The sequence below is a fragment of the Octodon degus genome, unplaced genomic scaffold, assembly GCF_000260255.1.
Source record: "Octodon degus isolate 3935 unplaced genomic scaffold, OctDeg1.0 scaffold00040, whole genome shotgun sequence".
NCBI classification, from domain to species: Eukaryota; Metazoa; Chordata; class Mammalia; order Rodentia; family Octodontidae; genus Octodon; species Octodon degus.
Genome location: NW_004524616.1, coordinates 5,955,063 through 5,967,498, shown reverse-complemented (window position 1 = coordinate 5,967,498; position 12,436 = coordinate 5,955,063). Strand labels below are relative to the sequence as shown.

At 40.6% G+C, this 12,436-nt stretch overlaps 1 protein-coding gene across 1 annotated transcript in view; it reads left to right on the top strand.

Moving 5' to 3' along the window:
• Positions 1-12,023, top strand: part of Dctn4 (dynactin subunit 4) — a 37,474-nt gene extending 25,451 nt beyond the window's left edge. Inside the window, exons 9-13 of the mRNA XM_004631310.2 lie at positions 999-1,072; positions 4,036-4,090; positions 5,004-5,111; positions 7,587-7,684; positions 10,952-12,023. Coding sequence (XP_004631367.1) covers positions 999-1,072; positions 4,036-4,090; positions 5,004-5,111; positions 7,587-7,684; positions 10,952-11,165 — 549 coding nt within the window. The 3' untranslated portion in view covers positions 11,166-12,023. The remainder of the gene's footprint in view (positions 1-998; positions 1,073-4,035; positions 4,091-5,003; positions 5,112-7,586; positions 7,685-10,951) is intronic.
• Positions 12,024-12,436: the final 413 nt, after the last annotated feature.

Sequence of the window (12,436 nt, the reverse complement as noted above, 5' to 3'; positions counted from 1 at the left end):
CAGCTCAGCCCACCAGGGGGCGGGGCTGGCTGGCATGTGGTGCTGGGGGATTGAACCACGGTCCCTGTGCTTTGCTGAGCTTGTTCTAAGTAGGTGCTTTAGACCACTGAGCCATCTCACCAGCCCCCGAGAACCCTCTCTTAAGAGAAAGAAAGAACGAGAGAGGGATGGGGCGATGTATGTCAATGTAAAGACCCTTTCAAGATGAGAGAGAGACAGAGAAAGCGCAAGCGAGCAAGTGAAAGAGATGGGGGATGTATATCAGTATAAAGGCCCTGGGCTCAATCCCTCATACCATAGCCTCCCCCCACAAAAAAATTCCTTCTTGTCATTGTGAAAAAAAAAAAAAAAAAGACAGTTTATAATTATACATGTATACATAGCTTGTCTACCATATGACAGCTGTGGGGAGAAGGGAACACAGATAATGGGTACCCTTTATACCTAATATCTTTTTTTTAACCATTACATTTTAACTGGTTTTATGTATGCTTTTTGAGGGGAAAATAGCACATAGCGCCCTCCTCCAGAAAAAGTAGTAAATGAAGTGTGGGATCTGAAGTTATACTACTTGAATTTAAATCCCAGGTTTCATTCTTACTGGCTCAGTAAAGTAGTAGATTTGTTTACTTTTCCTGTGTCCCATTTTAGTCACCTATAAAAGGGAAACATTCATTCACAGAACCTATAACTTCCTCAAAGTCAGTGTGATATAAAACTCATTTAAGCTGGGGAGCATGTTGAGCACAGAACTCCACCATGTGTCTGTTACTTCACTGGGTTTTAAGCACCACAGAGCTGTTATAACATTTCATAGTGTGCTTGTATCTAGAAGTCTTAACATCTTTTATAAATTTCAGCTATCAGTAGTGTACACTATTTCAAAATCTGTGATCCTAGAATAATATTTTAGTTAGTGCTATCCTTCTGAAGTTAGCAGCTCTATGGATCAGCAAAGTATGTTCTTGTTTTCCTCTGATATATGTTTTTCTTTGTAGAAATGTGAACATAATTTGAGCAAACCAGAGTTTAATCCAACATCTATCAAATTCAAAATCCAACTGGTTGCTGTGTGAGTATTTTGGAGCTGGCATTTTGGGTTATTGTTTCTAGTTTTAGTTTTAGTGTTGCCAGGGGTTTTTTGTTTTGTTTTCAATACAAAATGTATTTACTCTTGGTCTGAAAAAGAAAAAATTATATTAGAATAATCTTGTCATTTTGTTCCTATTTATGCTTTCAATTAAGTTGTATACTATAAAGTTTAAGGTAAATCTATACATACAGCATTAAGAGTGTCTGTGTTAGGAACACAAGCATATACTGCTCTGGGGCAATGGTGATTTTTGGGTAAAGTCACTAGTCATTCATTGCAGATTATAAAGTACCTAACGTTGGGAGTAATCTTTTTAAAATTTAAAAATAATAAAGTATACTAAATTGGAAGGTGTATTGGGACACACCTATCATGCTAGTTATGTGGGAGGCCATGGCAGAATGAAAGTTAGAGCCCAACCTAGGCAACTTAGTGAGTATTGGTTATTTTTCTCTCCTTGCTGAAAGAAAATACCCAACACCCCAAATGAAGGAAGGAAAGGTTATTTAGCTCAGTTTGTGGAGGTTTCAGTCTGCAGTCAGCAGGCTCCAAGGCAGGGTGGCATGGTGCAGGGGCACCTGTTTCCCTCCCTTACACTGTAAGCAGGCTGGAGGTGATAGAATCATGGACCTGGTGCCCTGCTGAATCACTTAGTTGAACTTCTAAACTTCTCAAGTTGACACAATGAGCAACATCCTAGAGGAGTAAGGGCATGTCCTTTTCACCCTTGGATGTAGAACTGTTGCTGAGTTACTTAGTTAAGCTTCTAGACTCCTCATGTTGACACAGTGTATCAACCATAACAGTCAGGCACTCTTTCATAATAAAAACTAAAAGTGGCTTGCTTCCATCCATAGCACTTCAAAAATAAAATTAATAATAAAGTAAAGTGTATTCCCAAAACAACATTCATTTTATTTACCTGTATCCTGATAATATTTCATTGTGTAGGGCTGGGAGATAGCTTAGCACTCTAAGTGCCTGCCTGGCAAGTGCAATGACCCGGGTTCAATACCTCGTGCCACACCAGCCCCACCCCCAGGTGCACTAAGCAGGCCATGGAGATAAGGTGTGGTGGCACAAGCCTGTAATACCAGTGCTGGGGCAGCTGAGACAGGAGGATTACTATGAGTCTGAACTGCACAGAGAGACTATCAAATAAATAAATATTTTTAAAGTATACATTTCATTGTGTGGAATAAATATGATTTAAGTTACCATTAACACATTGGGGCTTGTTCGTGGAAGGGACTTTTATGTGTAAAAACCACTTTGCAAATACAAAAAATATTTTGAAAATTTAGGGAACTGTTGTATAACTTTAGGGTATGAAAGCCTTTCCAGTTCTGTGCTCAACATGCTCCCTAGCTTAAATGAGTTTTATATCACACCACTTGACAAAATGAAGCATAAAATTAACAGCAGGGACTTGTGCTGCACAGCAGAGCAGGAAGGAATGTCCATTTAGCACTCATGACAAAAGTTTAACAGCCTGGCTTATAGAATTCCCACAAGTTAGAAAAATAAAAATAGAGAGAGGCACTGAGGTAGGAGTGAGGCAGACTTGGAATCTAGATTGCACAAGCCTGTAATCCAACATTCAGAAAGCTGAGGCAAAAGGATGGTCAGGAGTTCAAAGCTAGGCTGAACTGCATAGCAAGACCTGTCTCAAAAACCAAAAATAACAACAAAAGGACACCAGGTGTGGTTACACACACCTGTAAAGGCTAAAGCCAAGGGAAAAGCACCCAGCAGTCTAAATACACATGGAGTCCAGACCAACACACTTCAGTACAGTTTTCTCCTGTCTTACTTAGAGAGGCAGCATAACATAATGGTTTAGACTAGGGACACTACAGCCAGACTGCCTGGATGTTAAATCCTTACACTGCCACTTACCATACCCAGGTTGTCCATTCTCATAATAGCAGTACTTCCGTCCTCATTCATTGGTTCCAGGAGGCATGACAACTTACCAAACTGTTTTGGCAGTAAAAAGGTAGCAAGTCATAAGGCAGTTAATGCTGACAGGTTCTATCTTACATGCGGACTAAACAAATGATGAATATGGTATAAAATATTCTCATCTAGATGAATTGAGTACCAATTTTGACCAGCTTCAAAACACTTTAGTACCAAGGTATGACTAGTAGTAATAAGACGTGCTTCATGAAGTTGCCATGAAGATGACGTGAACTAATGCTTCAAAAGTACATAGGGCATTGCTTGGGATGTGGTAAGAATATATTACAGCCCTATAACATGTTGTTATATGAGACGTGGATCTTATAACCAATTACCTTCTAAAATTATAAACATGAATTGTAGTGATCCATTGGTCTCACTGCAATCTACCCAGGGAGAAATAGTGGCAGGAATGAGAAAGATAGACAAGACAAAAGCTGGGCTAGGTGGTTGCTGGTCTGCCTGATGGGCAAGACTAACAACAAAACCTACATTTATTTATACTTTTGTAAAGTTAGTAACACATGACACAGTATTGCCTAGGGACTAATAACTGACCTTAACCAGACAGGATATTTATCTCAGGACTGAGGTATCTTGTTTGCTTTAGGCACCAAGTCCCACCTACACACATTTGATCAATTTCCTAGCTTCCCCAGCTCCCAACAATGACTTATAAAAAAAAATCTTCAAAATATATCTAATACCACAAAATAAATCTAATATCTGTCATGATACACATTGCATATAGGTTCTAAACTAGCTCTGTATGTCAGGCTATAGTCCTAAGATTTCAGATAGAATTCATAACTGCTTTGGTTTCATATCTAGTCTTACTATGCTAGTATGATTCTTTAAATTTCTTTTTATTTTACAAATTCTAATTGACATGAAGAATGTGTTGTGCAAGCTTAAAAAGAACAAATAATTTCAAAAGACTCTGGTAAACATTAATGCACCTTTTTATTCATTGGCAGCAACTATATTCCAGAAGTGAGAATCATGTCAATTCCCAACCTTCGCCACATGAAGGTCAGTACCTTGCTTAACAGAAGGAACTGACGGACCGAGGATGTGTGCGTATGTGTGTGTGGGTGTGTTTGGGGTGGGTTGCAGTAAGCAAGGTATAGAAAAAAATAATAATAAAAAAATTGTGAATTTAGGATTCTTAAACTTGGGTTCTTGACAGTAACACCTTTGAAATGTATGTAGGAGGAGCTGGGTGACATTCTGAAAAGGCAGAGTCATAGAGGACAAAAGAAAAATAATGATGCCACACCCTGTAGGCATCTTTCCCTACTCCCCAGGCATTTATGCATCTGTGACCACAAATCAGCGAGATCTCTTCTTTACCGCAGCCTCTCTCTTCCTTGGAGTCTTCATCCACACCTCTTCCCAGGTGTTCTCCCAGTGAATTATAGAATACTCTGCCACACCTTCTTTAGCTCTTCCTTTCTTTAGCTCATGAGAACATTTGTATAGTCCTTATTCACTTGAAAGAGTATGACTAAAGAAGTCTTAACAGATTTTTTTATAAGTCTTGGTATGTTGTTATTTTCTATGTTAAAAATCTGGCTAGGCTCTGGCTCCTATATTTTATTTATGAGGCTTCCTTTTCAGTATTTAAGTGGCAATCTGATTAGGACAATCACTTAAATAATATATATTCTCCAGGATTTCTGGATCTAGTAACAACTGGCTCTATTGAACCCATCTCATTTCCTCAGTGAAATAGCAACTCCAGAGAGTACATAGCCTAACATACAGATAACAGACTAGAGATCAGTGAACACTCTGAGAACACAGCCATGAGGAATATAGGTAGGTGTCATTGCTCAGGAGTGATAAGGAAATGATTGTGTAAAATATTTGGTATAACAGGTAAGAAAATGTATCCACGTGACAGCGTGGCATGTGTCTGAAAGATGTTTTTCTTCTTCCTCAGGAGAGTCAGGTCCTCCTGACTCTTACGAATCCAGTGGAAAACCTCACACATGTGACTCTGTTGGAGTGTGAGGAGGGGGACCCTGATAATACAAACAGTACTGCTAAGGTAGGGGCACTTGGTCTCATCCTGACACACCCTGACTGGGCCACACTGGCTTCATTTGTCCTGGCTTTTAAAAGGACTCCACACTTGCATTCATTTCCAACTCTACTCAGCAAGTTCTGATTCTACTTCCTAAGGCTGTACTTCATCCCCAGAGACATTGTCCCATCATGGTTGAAGGCCTCATCCTTTCTTACTTGCACTGTGACCTCACTTTAGTACACACCTTGCTTCATTTCAGTCCATCTCTGTATTGCTACCAGGGCAGTTTTTCTAAAATCTAATTGTGTACAGCTTGCTGCTGATCATTTAGTATCTCACTGACTTTAAGATGAAGTCCAAATTCTTTGGCATAATACACAAATGAATTCTGGTTGTTCCTCCAGAATGTCTTTTCCCCCAGATCCACAAATTTAGAATTCTCCAGTTTGTCCATATTAATGGTTGTGATCCAAGCAGACCTAGTAGATGAAGAACTTACTGCACTGGAGAAGAAAAACAAAAGCCACCCATGGTGCTGCTGGGTCCTGGGGGAGACCCACAGCTGGTGAGAGTTTTCAAGAAAATTCTCGGGCTAGGGAGATGGCTCCGTAGAGACGCTTGCCTGGCAAGTGCAAGGGCCCGAGTTCAATCCCCAGTTCCACCCAAAAAAAAAAAAAAAAAAAAAAAAGAGAGAGAGAGAGAGAAAGTCCTCAGCCTATGCCTCCAGACTATTTACTTAAAGATAAAAGTCTGCCCCTTGTATGTCTAAATACAAGCAGGCTTTTAAAAAGGAAGCTATGTGAGATGGTCTTGGAACCTTTCGTTTCCCAATGCTGTTAGAAATGATCCTAATAGTCAAAATCAGCTTACCCCTGGGAGGGGGGGAGTGTGTAGTCTGTTCTTTGTACCTAGAATGCCTCCTGTAGGTCCCCGATTCTCTAGCATTTATGCCATTTTATTTGTTAGGATTCATGTGATGTATCATCTTTTGAAAGCTGGTAGAAGTATGCCTTTTTCTAGATTCCATTTCCCCACATAAATTAAACATAGTACATACTAATATCATGATTTTTACTTCCAGGTTAGTTGAGTAAACGAAATAATGGCCTTTTCTAGTTTTAGCTATTGAGTGATTTTTCTGGTACTAGAAATTTTAGGATAAGAACTTCAGATCCTACCAGGCATGGTGGTGCATACCTGTAATCCCAGCACTCCAGAGGCTGAGGCAGGAGGACCACCAATGGTCAAGGCCAGCCTGGATGACATAATGAGATCCTGCCTCAAAACATCACAAAACTTTGATCCTGTGCTACTGATCCTGTGGTACTAACCCAAAATTCAGCATAGTACTCATAACTAAAATTGGTAGAAAGGAAGTCTGTATCTTTAGGTAATATTCAAACAATCTTACTAGAGAATGTCTTTATCTCTTCTTTCTGCTTTTTAATGATTTATTTCACTTACCTAGTGTCACCTCAAAGAAAAAATGCCATTTATCTCTCCTTGCTTCTTTTTTTAAAACAATATTAATAGGCAGCTCATATTAAGAGACAGATAGGAAGTGTTGCCTGGTGCATATACTCAGCTTGAAAATTGGCTGTCTTTCTCTCTTTATACTAGTCCTGTTACACTTGTATACATAATTAGAAATATGTTTGGAGTTGTATCTGTTAGCCTCTCAGCAAATTGCAGACAGCATTAAAGTAACTCTAAAGAATGTGTAACTTGGGAGCTGGCCAGATAGCTCAGCAGATTAAAGCACCTGCTTAGGCAGACACAGGGAGAGGAGTTTGATCCCCAATGTCCCCAGGGCATGCTGAGACAGTGAATGAGGCTGGGCATGGTGGCACATGCCTGTAATCCCAGCCCTTGGGAGGCTGTGTGCCACCATGCCCAGCCTAAAACAGGAGGATCACTCTGAGTCCAATCTGTATAGTGAGACCCTGTGCTAACTACATTAAAAAAAAAAAAAGAATGTGTAACTTTTCCATAACCATAAATATACCCAGTTGTCCCTATGTTGGAACTAATATTTCTTTATACTGTCTTTTTAAAAAAAAAAAAATGAATTTTTCCCCAAAAAAAGATAAAACATACAGCAAACACCCACGAATTACCCCTCCTAAGAAATAAAACATTAAAATAAATTTTAAATCATAAATATGAAAGGAGCAAAAAGAAATGAAAATAATGTCAGGGCCAGGGTGAAGCACCCTCCATTTGGCCTGCTTGAATTCTCCTTAGCAGCTCCCAGGAAGCAGGCACTCAACTCTATCATTCCTGGAAGCTTCTTCACTCATAAACTTTAGTAAGAAGGTCTGTACTTGTAAACAGTGTTTCTAACCTCCATATGTAGATAGCTTAGTGTGCTGTGTATCTGGAAAGTTGCTGATTGCTCTGTATGTGTAGAGCAGCGTAGGACTTGGCCAGGTTTGTTGATGACTGTCCCGCAGCACACCTGTCCCCTCTGAAGCAGGCCTGTGTGCTGCTCTCCAGGTGGTGGTGCCTCCTAGAGAGCTCGTGTTAGCTGGCAAGGACGCCGCAGCAGAGTATGATGAGCTGGCGGAGCCCCAAGACTTTCAGGATGATCCTGAGTGAGTGACCTTTTTCTGATTCTCAAGTAACAACTAGCTCACTTGTATATGTTGTTTTCTCATTTTCTTACCTGAATTATTAAATATAACTCTTTTTCCTTATAAAAATAATAACTGTATAAAATGTGGGAAATATATTTAATAAAACTGTCTAACTGCCTGGCCAGGGTCTGATCCCCGGCATGCCTTGCCGGCCCCGCCCCCAGGGCGAGCTGAGAAAGCGATTGAGACAGGGCATGGTGGTGCACGCCTATAATCCCAGCACCTGGGAGGCTGAAAACAGAATCACTGCAAGGTCCAGTCTACATAGTGAGACCCTATAGACCCTGCTCTGTACTACAAACAACAACAACAACAAAAAAGATGACAAAACTATCCCACTGCCAGAGATGGACAGTTACCATTCTGGTATTTGTCCTTCCAAGTACATCTTCCATCACTGAAAGTATTCTGTGAATGGTTTGTTAGTCTTTGTTTTTTACTTAAATGTATATTCTCACAAAACTTTTCAAGTATATGAAGTTTTGGTTTGGTTTGGTGTGGTTTTTTGATACAGGGCCTCAGTATGTTACCATGTAGTTCAGGCTGGCCTTGAGCTCACTATATAGCCCATGCTGGCCTTGAATTTAAAGCAATCCTGCCTTAGTCTCCCGCATGCTAAAGTTGTAGGTATGTGCCACTACACCCCAGGCTTCAAGTGTAAGATTTTCTGACACAGGTTCTTGCTGTTTAATCCAGGCTGGCCCTGAAATATGCTGTTCTGTGTCAGAAAATAAAATGAAACAAAAATTCCAATTAGAAGAGCAGAACTAGAAGTTTCCAAATACAAAGTAACATTAAGCAATGGAAGTGCTAATTACTCTGAATTGGTCAATACACATTGTGTACATGTATTGAATATCATACTGTACCTCATGACTATGTAGTTTTTATGTGTTAGTCAAAAAATGTGAAGACCGTGTTTGAGGTAGAAATTCTAACTACTCTGATTTCATCATTACATATTGTATACAAGTATTAAATTACTGCATTGGTTCCTGTAAATACATACAGTTAAAATAAGTTAATGACAAGAAGGGCCAGCCAAATAGCTCAGCGAATTAAAGTGCCTACAAGCAGGTGCAGGGGCCAGGGGTTTGATCCTCGGGCCTGCCAGCCCCACCCCCGGGGGCACACTGAGAGGGCAGTTGAGACTGAGCATGGTGGCGCACACCTGTAATCCCAGCTCTTGGGAGGCTGTAAACAGGTGGATCACTTACGAGTCCGATCTTGTAGTGAGACCCTGAACACCCTGTAGACCCTTCCCTAAAATACAAAAGTAATAATATAATAATAGTAGGGGCCGGGGAGATGGCTTAATAGAATAAGCACTTGCCTGGCAAGCGCAAGGGCCTGAGTTCAATCCCCAGTTCTGCAAAAAAAAAATATATATATATATATAAAATAATAAGTCAATGACAAGTATGTAAGGGATTATTTAAATTTAGAAGCTTAGGACTGGGAAGATGGCTCAGTAGAATAAGTACTTCCCTGGCAAGCACAAGGGTCTGAGTTCAATCCCCGGTTCCACAAAAAAATAAAATAAAAATTCAGAAGCTTGAAGGAGGAGCCCCAAGGAGCTGAAACTCAAGTCTTGTAGGGAAGGGAGAAGGAGATGCTGGCTGCTGGCATCTCAGAGTAGCAGGAGTGTGGAAATGAAGCTGGCCACACGGGACCTGGAAAACCAACTGCCGTTTCCTGGGCAAAGAAGAACAGCTAGGATGATCCCCATAAGAATCACCAGCAGATGGGATGCTGATGGAGGAAACGGGACCCTTCTCCCCCAAGCTTCTACCACCTATAGAACTTCAGAGTCCCCTGTTGATAGGAGCCAGCAGGGAGCCAGCCGCCAGAACAGAAGTAGATTTAGCAGAATCCTGCCTGGTAGCTTGATAAACTAGCACAGAGGAATTCAAAGTTTTTAACAGAGTTGATCAAAAACTACCTTAATACAATACTGAAGATAAGACACAACATAGGATAGGTTAGAAAAGTAAAGTAAACAAAACAAAAAACAAATGAAAGAAAGGTAAGGTACAGGGATGACTGAACTTCAGTTAACTTCAGAGAACACCAGCACAGGTATTTTGTCATTCTATGTTATTCTAGTAATACAGAATTTTGTCACTCTATAACATTAGATCCCACCCCCAGAGATCTGTTTTAAAAGTTTCTACTGGTACACGAAGAATGTTTGTACCATATCATTTAGAATAACTAGGCAGTAGCTGCAGTGTACAGTCATTGTGGTAAATTCATGATTGAATACTATGTAACCATTACATAAAATGTAGATTTATATATTCCAATATGGTAAGGTGTTTATGATAAACAGAATCGGGTTCTTTTTATTTTTCTTTTTGAGACAAGGTCTCGCTGTGCAGTTCAAGCTGGCTTTTGAGCTCACTTTGTAGCCCACACTGTCCTCAAACCCAAACAGTCCTCCTGCCACAGTCTGCCAAATGCTAGGATTATAGACCAGGCACACACCACCATGCTCAGATGATAAACAAGGTTCTTTAAAAAAGCGAGTTACAGGGCTGGAGAGATGGTTCAGTGGTCTAAAGCACCTATTTGGAACAAGCTTGGAAAAGCCCAGGGACCGCAGTTCGATCCCCCAGCACCACATGCCAGCCAGCCACGCCCCCTGGTGGGCTGAGCTGGCCACACACACACACATACACACACACACACACTAAATGTTAAAAAAAAAATAAAAAAAAAAAAATTACAGCTGAGCATGATGGTGCACACCTATAATCTCAGCACTTAGGGGGTTGAGGCAGGGGGATTCCGTAAGTTCAAGGCAAGCCTGGGCCACATAGTCAGTTCAAGGCCTACCTGAACTACATAGCAAGGCCCTGTCTCAAAAAAAAAAAAAAAACTCAACAAATACATGTAAGTATGGTCTCATTTGTGTTAAGTATGCAGAAAAATGTAAGCTTCTACAAAAGTATCTAATACACAAGAACCAAAGTGTTTACACTTTGTGCTGATGGCAACAAAGGAAAGAATTTACCTTTTCGCAAGTGAATTTATTGTCTATATTTACTTTCAATATATTCAGAAAATAAAGAGAACAGTATTTATTGGAGAAGCTCATTAGTACTAATAACAGGATATGATGGTCATATCTTATTAGAAATTTACTTTTGTGCAATGCAGCTGTTGATTTCAGTGGCCTGCCTAACCTATGACCTGCCTAATCTCTGTTTATTTCTTCCATAGCATTATAGCCTTTAGAAAGGCCAACAAAGTGGGCATTTTCATCAAAGTTACCCCACAGCGCGAGGAGGGTGAAGTGACCGTCTGCTTCAAGATGAAGCATGATTTTAAAAACCTGGCAGCTCCCATCCGCCCCAGCGAAGAAAGTGACCAAGGCACAGAAGTCATCTGGCTCACCCAGCACGTAGAACTCAGCTTGGGTCCGCTTCTCCCTTAAGAGCGTCCCTGGTGGGCAGATCCCACCAGCAGCATTATCAACACAAACCCATGTTAAAATGTGGAAGCTGCTGCTTCATTAGACCTTGTGTATAACGCTGTACCATGCACTACTGAATCTTCTTCCCAGGAGTGGAGTATGGGACCGGCACTGGGAACAGGGTAACTTCTGTTACTTCTGCTAGTTCCTCTGTTGGCACCTATAAGTCTGGGCCTCCTCACTCTGCCCTGCACGTTGAGTAACAGCACCATAGTTCCATCCCAGTGGAGGGATGGCTGTTCCTCAGATGGTGTTACATTTACCACCAGAGAAGCTGACCATACTGTCTCTCAATCTGATCTCACAAAGGATCAGTCTGACAAACAAAACTTAAAATGATAACCCAAAGCTGGACCTGCTACCTGTCCAGCACTGGTCTCAGTGTTCCGACTGTTTTCTGTATTCCATTCAGTATGGTTAAGCAGTCTGAAACATATCCCTTCCCTTGCCATCCTGGCTGTCACTTTGCCACAGATTTCCATATAGCAGAAAAATAGACTTGTCATATTGTCTTCAGTTTTGTGATGATTAGAAAAACTTGTAAAATTCTTAAGACATTCTTCCTTTGCCCTTTCTAGGTGAATACAGGACATTTATTTATCAGTTGCTCTTATTTTTTTTTTCCTCCAGAAGAATGTGGAACATTTTCTTTTAATAAAGATTTCAGAAGCAAGCAGTTACTTGCCATCAAGCCAGGCATAGTAGCCTGTGGCTGTACTCCACCACTGCTTAGGAGATGGAGACAGGAAGATTGGAAGTTCAAGGCAAGCCTGAGCAACTTGATGGGATGCTGCCTCAAAATAAAATATAATAAAAAGGGCTGGGATGTAGCTCAGTGAGACCCTGGGTTCTAGCCCTACTACTTATTAAAAAAAAAAAAAAAAAAAAAAAGGTAGCAAATTGGATTCATTTAAAATATTGCCACATTACCCAGTGATAGATGCTACTTCGAGAGGCAGTCAGTGTTCTTACTCCCTGTCCCAGTTCCTCTTGCTGTGCTCTGCTTGCTTAACCCAATAAATTGCTCTGAGTATGTGGGACTTAAAAGAGCCCAAAGAAAGCCTGAGGGACAAGTTCATTTCTGGAATGCAGAAAACATTTTTAAAAAGATGGAACTTTAGAATGATCTGAACTAATGTTCTCTGCACTAATTTGAAGGGGAAGTTAACTATTACAATCTCTTGCATCCCAAACTGGATATTAAGTAAAAGAACTTTTCCTCCTGCAGAGTT